Source organism: Calidris pugnax, unplaced genomic scaffold (genome assembly GCF_001431845.1).
Source record: "Calidris pugnax isolate Ruff unplaced genomic scaffold, ASM143184v1 scaffold21, whole genome shotgun sequence".
NCBI lineage: Eukaryota > Metazoa > Chordata > Aves > Charadriiformes > Scolopacidae > Calidris > Calidris pugnax.
The window spans coordinates 2,767,468-2,782,996 of NW_015090770.1; the positions used below are offsets into that span (position 1 = coordinate 2,767,468).

General features: G+C 43.7%; 1 protein-coding gene across 14 annotated transcripts in view; it reads right to left on the reverse strand.

The window, feature by feature from the left end:
- The window catches only part of KALRN (kalirin, RhoGEF kinase), a 546,132-nt gene that overhangs the window by 368,399 nt on the left and 162,204 nt on the right, over positions 1–15,529 (reverse strand). For all 14 annotated transcript variants that reach the window (XM_014939313.1, XM_014939255.1, XM_014939245.1 and 11 more), the window contains exon 2: positions 12,173–12,247. In XM_014939313.1, coding sequence (XP_014794799.1) covers positions 12,173–12,247 — 75 coding nt within the window. The remainder of the gene's footprint in view (positions 1–12,172; positions 12,248–15,529) is intronic.

Sequence of the window (15,529 nt, forward strand, 5' to 3'; positions counted from 1 at the left end):
GAATTAAACAAGCACAAATACAGGGGTGAATACAATCTCTTCTACAGCACCATATTTTATTCTCTGCTGTGAATAAAGTTTAATAAGCTTGGAACTGAAATCTAATTCCTCACTCAATGTTTAGTTCTTTCTTCACATATTATCACAGGATTTTTTCAGGAACTGTGTTTTGTTAGATACATGTTTGCATTGTTATCTAGGAAAAAAAAAGTCATAGCAAAACCACAAGTCAAAAAGCTAGCACAGAACTGCAAGGACCTTGTAAATAAACTGTAAAAATGCAGATTAGTTCATGCTTTTCAATAGGAAGTATAATCCCTTTAAGAGAAATACCACTTCTGAGAAAAGAAAATCACATGCTTCTCTGAACTAATTTACCTGGCCAACAAGGAGAAAGCTACACAATGACACACACATCTCCAGCACCGATCCATGCCGCGTTCTCTAGTGCAGAGCCCAGTATGCCCATACTCCATGGGGTTATGCCTTCTCTAGGGCTCCTAAACACCCTAAGAGTCCTAAGAGGGTCTGCTGTAAGAGTAGGATCAGCATGAGAGCACACGTGCGCTTGGGAAACCAGTATGCTGGACCACTACAGGACAAATAATTGCTCTGATCAGAATTTAGATCAGGAACCAAGATGGTGCCTCATATGGCAGGATTTCCTGCAGATGGGAAAACCAGAAACCAAACTGATGAGACACATGCACGTACCCCCAAAGCTCAGGTTTTCCAGCTGGCCCTGCCTCCAGATCAGAGAAGGCACTTGTAGATCCAGCTCCCATCTGACAACACACCCCCTGTCCATTTTATTCTGAAACTGTCCATTCAGTTGATGCCACAATAGGTACAAGCTCACTTTCTAGCACAAAGTGTCTCTCTATGTGACCAAAGTCACACAGAAGCAGCTAAAAATAGCAATATCATTACTGTATATATCTTTTTTTAAATATTTTTTTTTTAAATTGCTCAGTCCCGTCTAAAGAGTCTGTACAAGTCAAAGTCTCTTACAGAAACTTGTTCTATACATATAAAGGTTTCAGTGTTACCCTGTGTTACAGTTCACCAGCCATGAAATTCCCATAGTTTTCAATGGATGCTATATACCTGAAGGGCTGCATCGTGCAACTCTCCAGTGGAGCCAGGCCAGGTCTGATTTCCCCAGGGGCAAAAATGGAGAGGCAAGCAAGAGATGCCAACTTCATTTTGAGTCCTTGTGCAGCCAGAGGTACACATGGAGTACAAAAATGGACCTGCCTAATCTCCACCCGAATCTCTGTGCTTGATGGCTGCCTTTGGCTTCACAACCTGAACGTGAGGAAGATCCATGGGAATTTGGTCTCACCTTGGCTGATCCACACCTCTACCACATGGCATGAGAATGGGGGTGTAATGTAACGAGGATTCAATTTACAAGGAAGCTCATTTTTATTTTCAGATATATATACATATATAGGTATAAAAAAAACATTCCTCATTTTAAGTACATTCTCCCTTTCTTGAGACTCTTTAACACACAGTAACAATGCCAAAACTATTATATCATGCATGATGGGTCCAACAGAAAAGAAAGCCAGCCTATAGAATGGCAAACCGATGTAGTAACTAAAGCTGGAGGGAAATATTTTTTCAACACAGGAAGCTTTTCAAGGTTTTGAAAAATTTCCTGTCATATCAAGATGTAACCAAGGCTTTCAAAAGCTTCCAGATATTCACTAAAGCAGAGACCTGAACTTGAATTGCATCCCAGAAGAACATGCTACCCACTATTCAGTAAGGCTCTGTCTCCTCCTCCATTCCCAATTATTTAAATATTTCTACCGAGCGGAAAAGCCCTACAAGGAGACATCCAAGCCCACAGTTATGATCCTCTCCCAGGATATGAAACACCCGAGACGGGCCATGAGCCCAGCAGCCCTGATTGCTCTGATACTACCCATTCACCTCAGCTTACAAACTAAAAATTGTGTTTCTGGCCAGGGACCCCTTTCCCACTTACAGGTCCATCAAAGTGAGCTCTGGGGGGGAAAAAAAAAAAAAAAAAAAAAAAAGAGAGAGAGAAAGTTATCTAAATTCTTGTAGATTGAAAAGTTAAATCGGAAAATTTGTGACCCTTTTACTAACAGTAAAACAAGGATTTCAGCTACAGAAAAGGAAACAAAGTCCAGAACATTCCTGTCCTGTCTCTGCTTCAGGATAAAAACTGTCCCTCAACAGTTCATCTAAACTGTCCTCAGGGGAGCAGGACAAATGAGGCTCTAGTGCAGTCACAAGTTTTCCAGGACAGACCAGAGAAAATGGGTTAATTCTCATTGGAGGACAGTTATATGATGACCCAGTTGGAGGTTTCTGGACGATAGAAGAATAAATAAGTGCCTGGACCTATTCCTTCTATTCCTATGGCACAGAAGAACAAGGAGACATGGGGCAAATCTCAAGAAATGTGAGGTTTAGAAACAAACGTTTCTCGTCTGTGATAAAAGTACTGTTCTATGCTTTGAGCAATAGGATGAAATTATTACAACTGCATTGCACATATTAAAATCCTTCATTTGTTTCCAAATTATTCATGAGCAATTCCTAATTTTTATCAATGTCTGCATAATTTAAAATCTTATAAAGGGCCTATATGAAGAAAAGTCAGGTTTCTTCCACAGCAAACCATGATATGTTTAATTCACCATAAGACTTGCAGAGTTCAGTAACTGTGGTTTACTCTCTTAAATACTAATAACATGTAACTTTTCTATTGCACTTTATAACCACAAATCTCAGCTTTTCTTGACAGACTAAATGGGAAATTTCCACCACTGAACTTTAGATAACATGCCTAGATTAGGACCCTCATCTCCTCTAACGGACCCTCCAGACAGGTAGCAACAACAACTAAAAGAGAAGAAAATCTTTTGGCATTGGCTGTACACAGAGTCTATGCCTTTCCTCTTCTTTATTATTATCCCATTTTTTAATGAGGGGAATAGTGAGGTACAGAGAGGGGAGGAAATTCAGCTCAGATCCCACAGCAAGTCACTTGAAGAACCAGGAGCAGAAATGACATTTTCTGACTCTTAGTCAGAGTCTAGTGGCAGAGCTTCGTGGTGCTTAGGCTAAAAGTCAGCAACCAAGAACACAGAAACTCTGTCTCTGCTGGTTATTAATCCACCCAAGGAGGCTAATCTTACCCCGTGTCAGCCATGATCTCAACACCAATTTTACATGCACAGTCTTCAGAGAACTACCCAGCATATTGTTTTAAAAGAAAATAAAAAATGGAAGGAAGTAAAGAGTCTCAATTGCTCTAATCAATATGTCCCATCTCCTGCCTCCCACTGGGCTCGGAGACATGGGATGCAATAATCAAACATGTCATTAGGTTTGCAAATTACAGTTATTAAATGCTAAAACAAACAGCTGATAATTTCTAATTGTTTTTCAAGGTGGGTTTTCACGGGCTTTGCTCTGATTTAGAGAGGCAAACAGATGGTCTAGTTATTAGTGCTCTGGAAAAAGGAGTCAGAAAAACACATGTTCTTCGGGGCACAAAGTACACTGAGAACAAATATTTAGCCATATATGTCTTGCATTCCTCCTACAAAATCCTTTGTTGATGGCCTTGCATGTCAGTGGTTTGTTTGCCGGTTCTTCCCATCTCTCTTTCTTCTAGGCTATACTGAAACCATTGCTAAATTCAGCATTTGTTCCCAGAAGTAGGATTACATCATTTTCCCTCCACAAATCATACAGGGGGTATTGCAGTGATGGCACAAGGCAGCGTGATGCATACCACATTAAAAGAAAACATTAAAAAAACCTCAAAAAAACCTGCACAGAAGCAGACAGCAGTGTCAGTGACCTTTTGATGACCACTATTCCGGTCAAGCCTGCAACCAAGAGAAAGGGGACTCCAGCCACAAGATCTCTGTCCTGGCAGCTGCCTGAACTGACATCTTAAACCTCTCAGTGGTGGGCCCAAATGCTTCTGCCTACACTGGCTCCAGCCGCCCACAGGTAAGCCAAGATGTTGGCCAACCCAGAGTGTTATTAATGTGAACTCTGTGCATGAGCCTTCCCAGTTTCAATTCCTGAGGCACATCCATCCCTGACAATACACAAAAAGCTGAAATTCTAGCTTTTCTTAGTCCTATTTAGGACAGGAAATCACTAGTTTCCTTTAACAAAGACTTCTTGTATACAAGAGATAAGTATTTTCTCAAGCTCTGTTTACAAACTGCATCTCTCCAGTTCTATCAGCCACTCCACCACGACACTTACCTGCTTACATTTGTATTGGAGGGACTCAAGTCCTCTACCTCCTTTTTGCACCCTCTTTATAAGCATGAGTTCACAAGGATTACCCATAGACACAGACAGATGTCTATACACATAAAGGCTCCCAAGTACCTTGTCTAACTCCCTGGAACGCATCAGCAAGGGAGACAGGAGCAGGACACAGTGTCTCTGGCCTCCTTTCAGATGTCTACTGCAGTTCAAATGAATGTGCTGCTTCATCTGACCCCTGCAGATCATAGGCTGATCAATCTTAGTGTTGCAGACTCTGCTGAGATCATAAGTGAGTTTCCAGAGGAGCTGAAATACTCCTCAAAAGGTATTTCAGTCCAAAACACGGTGAAAAAAAATGAATGGTAATGGAGAGAACTATGAGACAGAACAAGCTCAGCTGATGTCAGGCGCCTCGACAAAATGACAAACAATATGCTCTGGATTTCTAAATTTAATTGACAGACTTCCTAAGAAAGCAAAGTACCACAGAATTAGTATCCAGAGTCTTAAAATGGTATTCCTTTCCCTGCCACAGCTCAGCTCTGTGAGACCTTGCTTGCTACCAGATCTCCTGTGAACATACCTCTATACTAAAACTCCTCCAGCTTCAAGAGGGATTAATGTGTTGTAAGGGTCATATATAGGATTATCTGCATGACCACCTTCAGATTCAGTCAGTTCCAAAGCAGGTGATCCTAGTGCAACATTGATGGAAATTTAAGCTCCCACAACAAGCCCACCTGCAAATCAACACAGCTGCAGTGCAGTCACCAGTGCCTGATCCTCCAGTGTGCTGCTCTTTGCAGCATCCCGCATCCCAGAGTCAAGTGCCTGAATTAAATCCAACTAAATCCAACTGGCCAATGCTTGCAACATTACATTTAGGGTTAATGAATCCAAAAAAAAAGGTTGTATGTTTTCACCAGAAGATCTCTTGCCAGATCAGATCAGAGCACCGGGTGTATATGGGATGCTCAGTGCAGTGGCTGGAGGATCCTGTTTTCGACCTGGTGAATTTGTTCCACAACTTCCCAGAGCCACTGCATGGGTTTGAAGAGACCATCTGTTGTGGACTGTATTACACCTTCATGGATTTATGTGAGTATTTTGAGGTACTTCTTTGAATGTTTACTTGCCAACAAGCCATTGGGAAAATGGTCTCATTTCCCACTGAGAAAGTTAGTGCTCCAGCAAAGCAAAACTAAGGACAAGTGAGACTCATTGAAACAAAGGAAGAGCTGCTTTGTGTGGAAAGCAAAACTTCCACGGAGAGTCCAGAGGAGCCCATTTCTTTCTCTGGAAGAAGCTGCTTTGCTGTGAAGTATCAAGGGAGCACTAGAACCATTCTCTTCAACGCTGCCCCTTAAAGCTGTGCAAACCTCGCTGCCTTTTGCTCCAGCTGCAAAGTATTGGCTTTTATTTCATTTTCTCTATCACAGGTATATGAGAATAGCTGTATATATTTTTAAAAAGCCAAAACAATAGAGAAACTGAAAAAACTAAACCCCCAATCTTCTAAAACAAAATACTCCACTGCACATCCTTTTTCCCCTTAGGGAAGGGAACTAAGCAGCATGTGGGGCTGCCAGTCACGCTGCTGATGGTGGCACCAATAGGCACTCTGAACTCACGCCACTGGGCACAATGTTGGAAGCTGTACAGAACAAGAAGAACAAAAGGTGGTCATATTCACTCTGATCACACACCGTTTGTCTTCGTGATTCGAGATGAGCGCAGAGAAACAGCAATGACAAAATTTCTAATGTTCATCAGCAAACTGAAATAAGTGATAAACTGATTTAGTATAACTGGCTGCTTGGGTTTGCCACATCCCCAGCAGGTAAGTCCCTGGCAGCTACAGCTAAGTAGAGGATCCTGCCAATTAATGAAAGTTCAAGGGAGAGTTCAAGCTATTGGACTCACATAATTGCTATCAGGAAATCTTTTTCCTCTCTGGTCTTCAGAAGAAATTCAGCCTAGAGCTGGAAAACACTGTTGGATGAAAATGTTTCTGAAACTGCACATTCCAGCAAAGTATTTCCATTTCAAATAGCCTATATTTTCCCAGCAAAAAAAAAGTATTAAAAATCCCAAGCATTTCTAATGCAGAGAGGATGTCCAGTTGTGAATTTCAGTGCTTCTTTTCAGTTAAAATTGATGTCTTAGGAAAAAAACATAAGCCTACAAACCAAAGAACTTTCACAGAAGTAAGAAAGTTTTCAGAGGTGACAAGTCTCATTAGTAGGACAGAAGAGCACACTTTACTGCAAAATGACCAGAATGGTTGGTTGTTATTGTATTAATTATCTCAGGAGCTATAGTCACCTCCCCTGGATCCTTACACTGATTTATACGCTCCCAGCCTTGATTTCTACCCAAGGACAACTCTCGACTGCCTGCATAAATGAAGATAAGACCTTTGCTGAGATACATATGGAGCTCACTGTGTCTTTAAGGACAAGTAAACCCAGTGAGCTGGAACGGGATGGGATGTATACAGGCATTCTTGCTTCACAGGCTCAGTTCCTTCCTCTTATTGTTATTTTAAAAGTTTCTATCATTAATTGAGAAGCTATACCTATGTGACAGGATGCAGGGACCCATCAACCAGGAGGTGATCAGAGTCCAGTGCCTCTGGATGATACTCAGTCAATGACTTGTGATCCCACAAGTTCTTGCCAGTCTTTTTGGATAGAAATTTTCATTGGGTTGACTTTTTGCCCAGTTTTGTAAGGCACCTGAACCTTTCTGCTTCTCCACAAGATAACACAGGTTGCATCACTACTCTCATACATGCTAATCAAGGAAGTAAATAAAGGAGAAATCTCGCTGCTCTAAGAAGACACTGGTGGCCTTTGGCAAGCTGCTGGTGTCCTCCGAGCACCAGGACAGTATGTGCTGGCAGTAACTAGACATTCTCCACAGAAATAGTTTAATTTAGTCCATGGCTATGGTTAAATGTATGGAAAGAAATATGGCAACTGATTCTTCACACTACAGTTAAAATCTGTAAATACAATCAGAAATCCCAGGAAACATTTTGATTTCTGCTTTAACCTTAGAGTCCCGATGAGGATATCTAAACAGCTCCTATAGGTAAAGGCTCTTTTCTATCCTCATAAATGACCTACACTCTTGAAAAACAAAAGGAAAAAAAACTAACAGGAAAAAAAAAAAGCAGCAATCTTAGACCTCATCAAAAGACCTGGAAACTTTACAGTCTAAACTTCCTTGTTTTCTTCTTCAAAGAAAAGTCTGCATCAATGCACTAGCAAATTCTAGATGAAAGCATGATGGCCCAAAACCACTAGGAAAATTCAATAGTCAAGCAATGCTATGTTTTTCTAATAGCATATTTCCTCTTTTTGGAATTTCCGTTGATAACAAACTATACCAGGGAATGTTATAAAACGCAAGATATGTTTCTCTTACAAAATATAGAATTGCTGATGTTTCATTTGAAATTTCCATTCCAGAAGAAGAGAAGAATGGACACTTTTAATTTAAATCAAAACTTTTTGTGCAAATACAAAATGTTTACACCATTCAAAAATTAAATATTTTCGTAAGTTCTATTCCCAACCCAATAAAAATTCTAGTGTCCACAAATCAGTGTTTGAGATTCCCTGAAACCTGGATCTAAACTATTCCAGTGCCCAGAGGGCTCTGGGGTCTCATTTCAACCCATTCTCTGAAGAATGAAGTGCATCCATCACAGAAAGAGAAAAAACATGCCCCATCACACGCGGTTCTGAGTACCTCTGGCACTAAGTGGTCTGTGATATCTTTAGACAAGTTTTTGGGAAAGTGAGCATCTTCCCCTCTAAGCCTTTGTCTTTGATTCATCCTGCTGGCCTAAATTCAGTGAAACCTAATTGCAAAGTTGTCCTTTCATCTGATCTATTTACACTGAAATTCCTCCTCTGAAAGACCTTTCAGGAAATCTCTCTCTCTGTTTTTCCTTCGGAGGCTCAGACATTGCTGTGACCTAGCTCCTGAGGCTGCTCCTGAGACATTTGGGGTTGGGGACAGTAGGCTTTTGAAAGATGGAGATGGTTGACCTGTTACCTCATCCACTGCTCCCTGCTCTGTGCCTTTTGTTGCCCAAAGTCCACAGAAAAATCTCCTGCTTTGCTGAACACGTTGGGAGCTCAGCTTGTCACAGCTGCAGCAGCTCACCAGCTTATTACACCCTTCTGCCTTTTGCTGTTGATTCCTCCGTGCTCAACCACCCTCTCAGAAACCTGCCCAGCCTCCTCCTTTGTACTCCTGCCTCGGCAGACGAGCAGACGGTACCTGGGTGACAGGAGGGAGCCCACGCGCTGTCACTCTTCTGAGCCCTCCAGGGAATGGGAAGTGCCAGGAAGGATCCTGAGAAACTCTTTTGGGTGGGACGTGGGGAAAGGGCAAATGCTTTCAAGGGAGACCTACAGCATTAGTCAACTAACAAGCTTTTCATAGCCTAAGTGTATGAAAAGCTCCATGAGCGGAAAGGGAACACACTAACACGCTTGCCTCCCTCTTCTGAGAGCCTCATACACTTCCTCCTGTATTGCACTGATCAGTAGAAAATCTCCTATAAACATAATCAAGCGGCTGAACAACATCCTAAGTTAAACCACCCTTCTAAAACAGCATCTGTGTTTCCTAGGAAAGACTATAAGCCCAGCTTCCAAAATATTTCACCACCTCTCACTGAAAAAAAACACCTAAAATAATCTACAACCTGTTTTATTTCCTCTCCTCTGCGCTCATCTCCTTCTCAAAATACAAAAATCAGTCTCTGGCCTGTAGCTCGCTCCCTAATGGCTCCCAAAGCCATTCCACTGCTGGAAGCAACACAATGAACCACCCAGGCAAAGCCAAGATTTTATTAGGGTTTAGGCAACAAGGAGGCAGCCAAAGCCTCCACCCGCTGCCAACCCCCTGCTTAATCTGCTTCACGAGGTCGGCGATGGAAGCAATCAGACGGCGATGGCCGGGATGCACCGCGCTGCTCAGGCCATCTCTCTGCTTACGAGTGCCGGAATGGGATTTTCAGGTGCTGTTTAGACACACATGAACTTTGCTCGGGTTCAGTCTAGCTCATACATGAGATCACTGGAAGAAATCAAGAACCAGTTCCAGGAAAAAAAAAAATCCCAACATTATCCGCCCCTCAACTCTCCCGCGGCGCAGGGATGCGGATGCAGGGCCCCGTGCCTGCTGCTCGCTGCTGGCTCAGCCAACCCAGGGGAAGCGCCAGGCACAGAGCCCCAGACGGCATTTAGGCTGGATGAATCCATGCCCAGCTAGTTAGAGCTGTATTTCAACTCCAAAATTAAGTGCACTTCTGAAAGCTCCTCTGAGCTCCTCAGAGTGCTCCTCTGAGATTCCGGGGCTGTGCAGGCAGGCCCTGTTGTGCCTGCTCCGGAGCAGGCAGCAGCCGGTGTCACTTCCCTGTCTCTTCTGCCCTGCTCCTCTGTACGGTCCAGGCGTGGAGCATCCACCACACTGGAACACAAAGCATGATCTAGCCCCTACCTGAAGGAGTGAGTTTGTTCTCTCCAGCTTTCATGTGGAATCACGGACTGAAAAATAAACTGGTGAGCCACAGCTTTCTTACATAGTAAGAAACTATGTAACTGAGATGTTCAGCTGAGGTTTTTTTGTGTGTATGCTGATAAATTCTGCTGGTGTAAGGAGAACCCCCCTGACAACTTTACTGTACTGTTATCGTTAAAATTAACCGTAGTATAAAACTCTGAAGAAGTCTCAATAAAACTCTCCTTTTCCTCAAGGAAGCCAGATTACAAACGTAATGTGCTCCCAGAATCTGTACTAACTACAGAGCAAGGGTGGTTTTTTTTTTTTAATCTTGCAAAGTCCTGCCATTTGATTTTTCTGTTTTGGCAAACATTTTCACTTCTGTGCTCAAAGGATACTCTGGGAAGTTATTCCATTTTAATTTAAAAGAATGTAGCCATCAGTTGAAGCACTCAAACCCTTTTCTTAATCGGCTTTACACAGGGGAAGACTGGGCAGTACTTAAACTCTGGGCTGGAGGCTGGTGCTGAGGCTATTGCAGTCAGACACTAGCAGCTCACAGCGTTCTATCTGCAAAGGCCCCTGACAACTGCTGCCCAGAGTCGTTGTGTTTGGAGACCATGGAGAGAAGGTGTGTATCCTAGGACTGCTATCTCGCTAGCTGTGTCAAGAGCAGACACATTTTGAGTAGATACAAGTCTGGAGGCTGGTGAGGCTACAAGGAGTAAGCTGTCCCTTGCCTGCAGTAGATCACGATGAGAAACCCTGGGGGATGGTGTTGGCACTGCTCGTTTAATGCCCCCCCACAAGGCAGCCTTGGCCCGGGACAGCATCTAATGAGCTGATGATTTGGTGTGAGACCCTCTGGCTCAGAGCTAAACGCAGGCACCGTCAGTGGAAGGGGCTATATAAACGATCCAGACAGGTTGTCATTATTAAATATTCCATGAATTACCAAATGATCTTGCAGTCATTTCCATGCGAAGCAACAGCAGGAGCCAAGAACTAAATTCCAGTACAGTCCCTGCATAAATTCCTCCCTTTCACTTGCCCAGAGCGCCCAGTTCAGCTTTGTGTCACAAGCAAGTCTGCAGGTATGCTGTGTTTTTATGGTTATGTTCCCCTCTTCGGAGCAGTGAAAGACAACAGCCATGTAAAAATTTCCAGGACATTCAGAATGAGACACGAGTGCTAGGTCAAGCAGTCCTGCATGTGATTACTGATGGGATAATCTGGGGTTTTCACCTAAGTTTAGGACATATAGAGCCACAAATAGTTTGCCCAAGTCACTCCTGGGCTCGTGATTCCTGGACCGTGTAACTGTTGCTGCGTAGGATAACACCTCACACCGACCATTGTCAAGGCAAAAGCTTTTCCTGCCTGGCTAGACATCTCCATGGCTCGGCAGGGTGACGAGCCACATCCTCACGGGCCCCACTCCAGCACCCAGGGGGACAGCCATGGAGGAAGAGTCAGGGCACCCAACAGCCTCGCTGCTACTCCCCTCCTCTCTGCAGTCAGCAATACCACAGAGACAAAGGAAACAAAAAGCCTACACTGCAGATAAAGGAGATGGGTATTTTTGATGCAGGTTTTCTCATTGCAAGAGGGAAGATCACCAAAAGCAGACTAAATGCTTTGCAATTATCAGAGACACTGGCACTGGAAATACCCCGCTTTTATGCTGCCAGTTTGAGTGACTTCATGCAAGATTGTGATCACTTCAGACTTTCTCTTCCCCCTCTCCCTGACAAGTTGTAATTCACGCCAGAAACAATATCATCCAAGCTATTCTCAAAGCCTTTTCCATATTGTCTAGTCCTCATCCACCCCCAGGTCCTTGAGATTTGTCTCCTGAATGAAGGCTGTAAATCTTTGTACAGGATGGCAGGAGATCTTTGAGCATCTGAGTTATTATGTAAATGCAGCATCAATGGTACTTTTAACTGCAAGTTGATTGGTATTGCAAATGAAACACTAGTGATTTATGGGTCTGAGTGCTTCTTACAAATAGGAATTAATTCTATTCACTGACCTTGAACCCAAAGCAGGATCCCTGAACCATTCTAAATGCTGAGACAGCACAGGTCTGGGCTGGAGCTGAGAAGCTGCATTTCATCCCACCTGTGCTGCCCTTTTGCCTGTTTCTCAGAATATGAGGAAAATCAACATGGGCCAGTTTCCAACGCTCAGAGCTGGCTAGCCCTGTTCCACATACAGCCCTTTTCTTAGCAGAAGAGCTAATTTAAGTACTACCAATTCCAAATATGAAACGGTCCCTCATGACTCTGCAGCACCATAATGACCAGGATTCTGCAGGCAGTGCTCATGCTGGGCTGGAGGGATCCAGAAAAGATGTGCTCACCTGACACGAAGGCCACTTTCTCCTTCAGTATAGGAAGGACATCAGCAGCTTTTAAACCATCATTTCGAAAAGAACCTGCAAAACAGAGGAAAATAGGAAAGCCACATTAGAAGAGAGTATGTCCTTGCTCCCAGCTTCACAAACACACCATATTTCTCAAAATCAGACTGGAGAAAGTCTATAAATTACATAAAAGCACCGAGAAACAGACCCTAATGGCTGATACACCAACAGCATTCGCATCAATGGAGGTGTTTGTAAAAAGAAAACACAGAGAATCAGCTCATCACTTTATCCTTCAGAAGTTCTAAAAGGTTAACAGGTTTCCCACCACCCAACCAGATTTATCCCCCCTGCCTTTTTCACAGCCCATGCTATCAAGCATGGGAGATGCCCAGCTTGCACACCAAGCCAGGAGCCTTCTCCTGTCACTGTTTTGAACACAGTCCAGTCAAAATTGCAGGGAACATTACAGTACATACACAGCTATTTAACATCAGCCCTTGAGACAGATTTGCAGAGAGGTTGGCTTTAGAAAGGTTTTTCCCCTTTTCCCCTTTCTGCTGCACACAGCAAAGCTAGAGACGGAACGGGTCAAGGTGGGGATTGTGCTCAGAGGGAGGCCACGCTCCTTACAAGCCAGCCACAGCTCTCCCTGGCTAAGGAGTGGTTTGAAGCCACAGCGCACCCTCATGTATTTGTGCTGTTTAATTATATGTTAAATATACCTGCACAGATCATTTGCCTTCATTCCCTGCAGTGCCAAATTATTTTATGCCTCCTGAAAGTTCACCAAAAAATCCCAGATTTTTACTCTCCTAGAAGCCTTAGGAAAAGAATTGCTGATGGTTTCAGCCAGCAGCAGCATCTTTCTGTTTTGCAAAAGACCAGCAGTAACAGATCACCCCACAGCAGGCCAGACACCGCTATTCCATCAGTGCTATTACAAAACAAAAGGTGGGTCTGAAGGACATCTTTGCTGTTGCTCTGAAAAATAACTCATCCATCACTGGGTAGTGAATCCCCATCATGAGTGATCTTCAATATGGCCTTAAACCTATTGCAGCTCATCAAAGAGTACAACACATTTGAAACCCTGTATTTTTACTTTCTGCCTTTCACAGGTGGGCAGCAAACAGTGTTTCTCTGAGATGGTACTGGGGCAAGAGAAACTTCTCACTCAGCAGCTTTCTTGACTGGCTAGAAACAGGGCAACATTGGTTCAGCCATCACACCTTCCTTACCAACCACAGCAGATGACACCTGACCATCTGGGTCCAAAAGTGGGAACGGGAATAAAAGCTCTCCCCATAAATTGTCATCTATTTCTTCCATCATGCAGCCTGAAGAGGTACAGTGGTTCAATCCAGACACATGGAACAAACAGGATGAAGACCATAATGGCCATTTTCACCTACAGCTGAACCTGTGTACCTACAAGTAGTACTATTATTACCACGGTTGAGTTACTGTTAATGGCAAATGAGGTAGCATTTGCCATTCACAGCCAGCTTGTGCAACCAGACTGTCCTGTACATGCAAATACATCTCTCACCGGTGATCAATGGCTACAACTATCTCTCTGTGTCCCCGCATGCTCTCAGGTGTCACCTCTGTGCGACTCAGCTCCAGAAGAGGAACAAGCTCACCAGCTGAGCCTACGCTCGTGAAAATCTGCACACAAAGGAGTGAGGTAATTCAATGCAAGGCCAAGACCAAGGCAACTGCAATTTGAACAGGCACCGAATCACAGTCCTGAGAGACTCCTAAAGAGTGCTTTGTGTCAGTAAAGTGTTCTGGGACCAGGAAAGCTAGTCCTGGTTGCTGAACTCTTTCTGTGTTCAAGTAAGCAGGACTTTGTGCACTCTGTGTTAAATACACAAGGCTTTGCTATTAATTTATCCTCTTAACAAGAATAACCTCTCAGATCCCTGGCTGTTGTTAGCTCTCACATCAAAGGTAGGAACCATTCAGCCACAGGCGATGTTTGGAATTTAAGCAGCTTTGTATATATGTATCTCATCCAACCGTGAAACAAACAAGAACAGCCAATGTGGTAGACACATCACGATGGCTTGAAGACACCGGAGTACTGGGCCAAATTTCTCCAGCTGCAAGATCAGCAGTGTCAGTGCAAGTTGAGTTTTGGCCAATATTTGTTAAATTTGTCAGGGAAACAGCAAAGTCAATTCTTAGGCACTAACTGTGCAGTAGACATTATACAACTGAAGTCTTAGTGAATATTACCAAAATAATTTCACCTTTCTCACTATCCCCCAGGACAGGTCAGTCACACTTCAAAGAGATAAATGAATTAGAAAATGGTGAGCTCTCCTACAGCCAAGGAATCAACAAAAGCTCCCAAGAGCTGCAAAACTTCCCTTGGGATAAGGGAAGAAACTCTGAAGGTAGATCAGTGACTAAAGCAATGCCCTCGCTCTGGGTGATGTATGTGATCACCCAAGTGGCAGCTCATGACCCACAAATGAGGCCGAGGCCACTGCCACTGCTTTCAGAGGTCACTCCAGCTCCTGACAAAATCCTCGTGTTAGCAGCTACATCTCAGAGCTTGCTGTCAGGTTTTCCAGCGAGGGATGGGGGAAGGGATGCATAAATGGGAAAACCAATGCAGTAACAAGGGCTCCAAAAGCAACAGCAAATATGCCTCCAGGAGCACCCAGGGCAGCAATGATGCATTCCCCAGTTCATAACTTATTATAAGCATACCCCTAATAATGTTCATTTTCATCCCATTCCCCAGCTGTTTCTAATACATTTGTTTGTTTGTTTGTTTGTTTGTGTGCTGGATCCAAAGACATATCTGCATAGGACCATCTAATTTTTGCAGCAGAGCCCTGGGTATACAATCATCTAGCCAGTTTGTTACTAGACCATGACGAAGGCTGTACTTTGCACCCTGTCCTAAACCTCTTTCCTACCCGTGTAAGACCTGAGCCCTTCTGTGGCAGAAGGACAGAGGACAGACAGGTGAAGGAAGGGCAGGCTGAACACTGAGCCATCCTGCCCGCTGGTTTGCTGGTTCACCATCATCATAAGCATGGGTCTACACAAGAGTGCCCCTCTCGTCTTTCTACCAGCAAGTCTCCAGATGGTCTGCAAAGAAGCTTGATCACTGCAATCACCTCTACCAAAAGAGAGGCACAGGGAGCACGGTCACCTTGCAGCCCCTCACACCTCTATCATGTCCTGGCTTAGCGTGCTATCCACATAGCGCAGACACTACGACTATCCACAAACTTCTATTGCTCCAACGACATGAGAAGAAAACAGCACACCTGCAGGAGCAGCTGACAGAATAATGTATTCTTGTAAACTTGGAAGCACTGAAAAATTAAA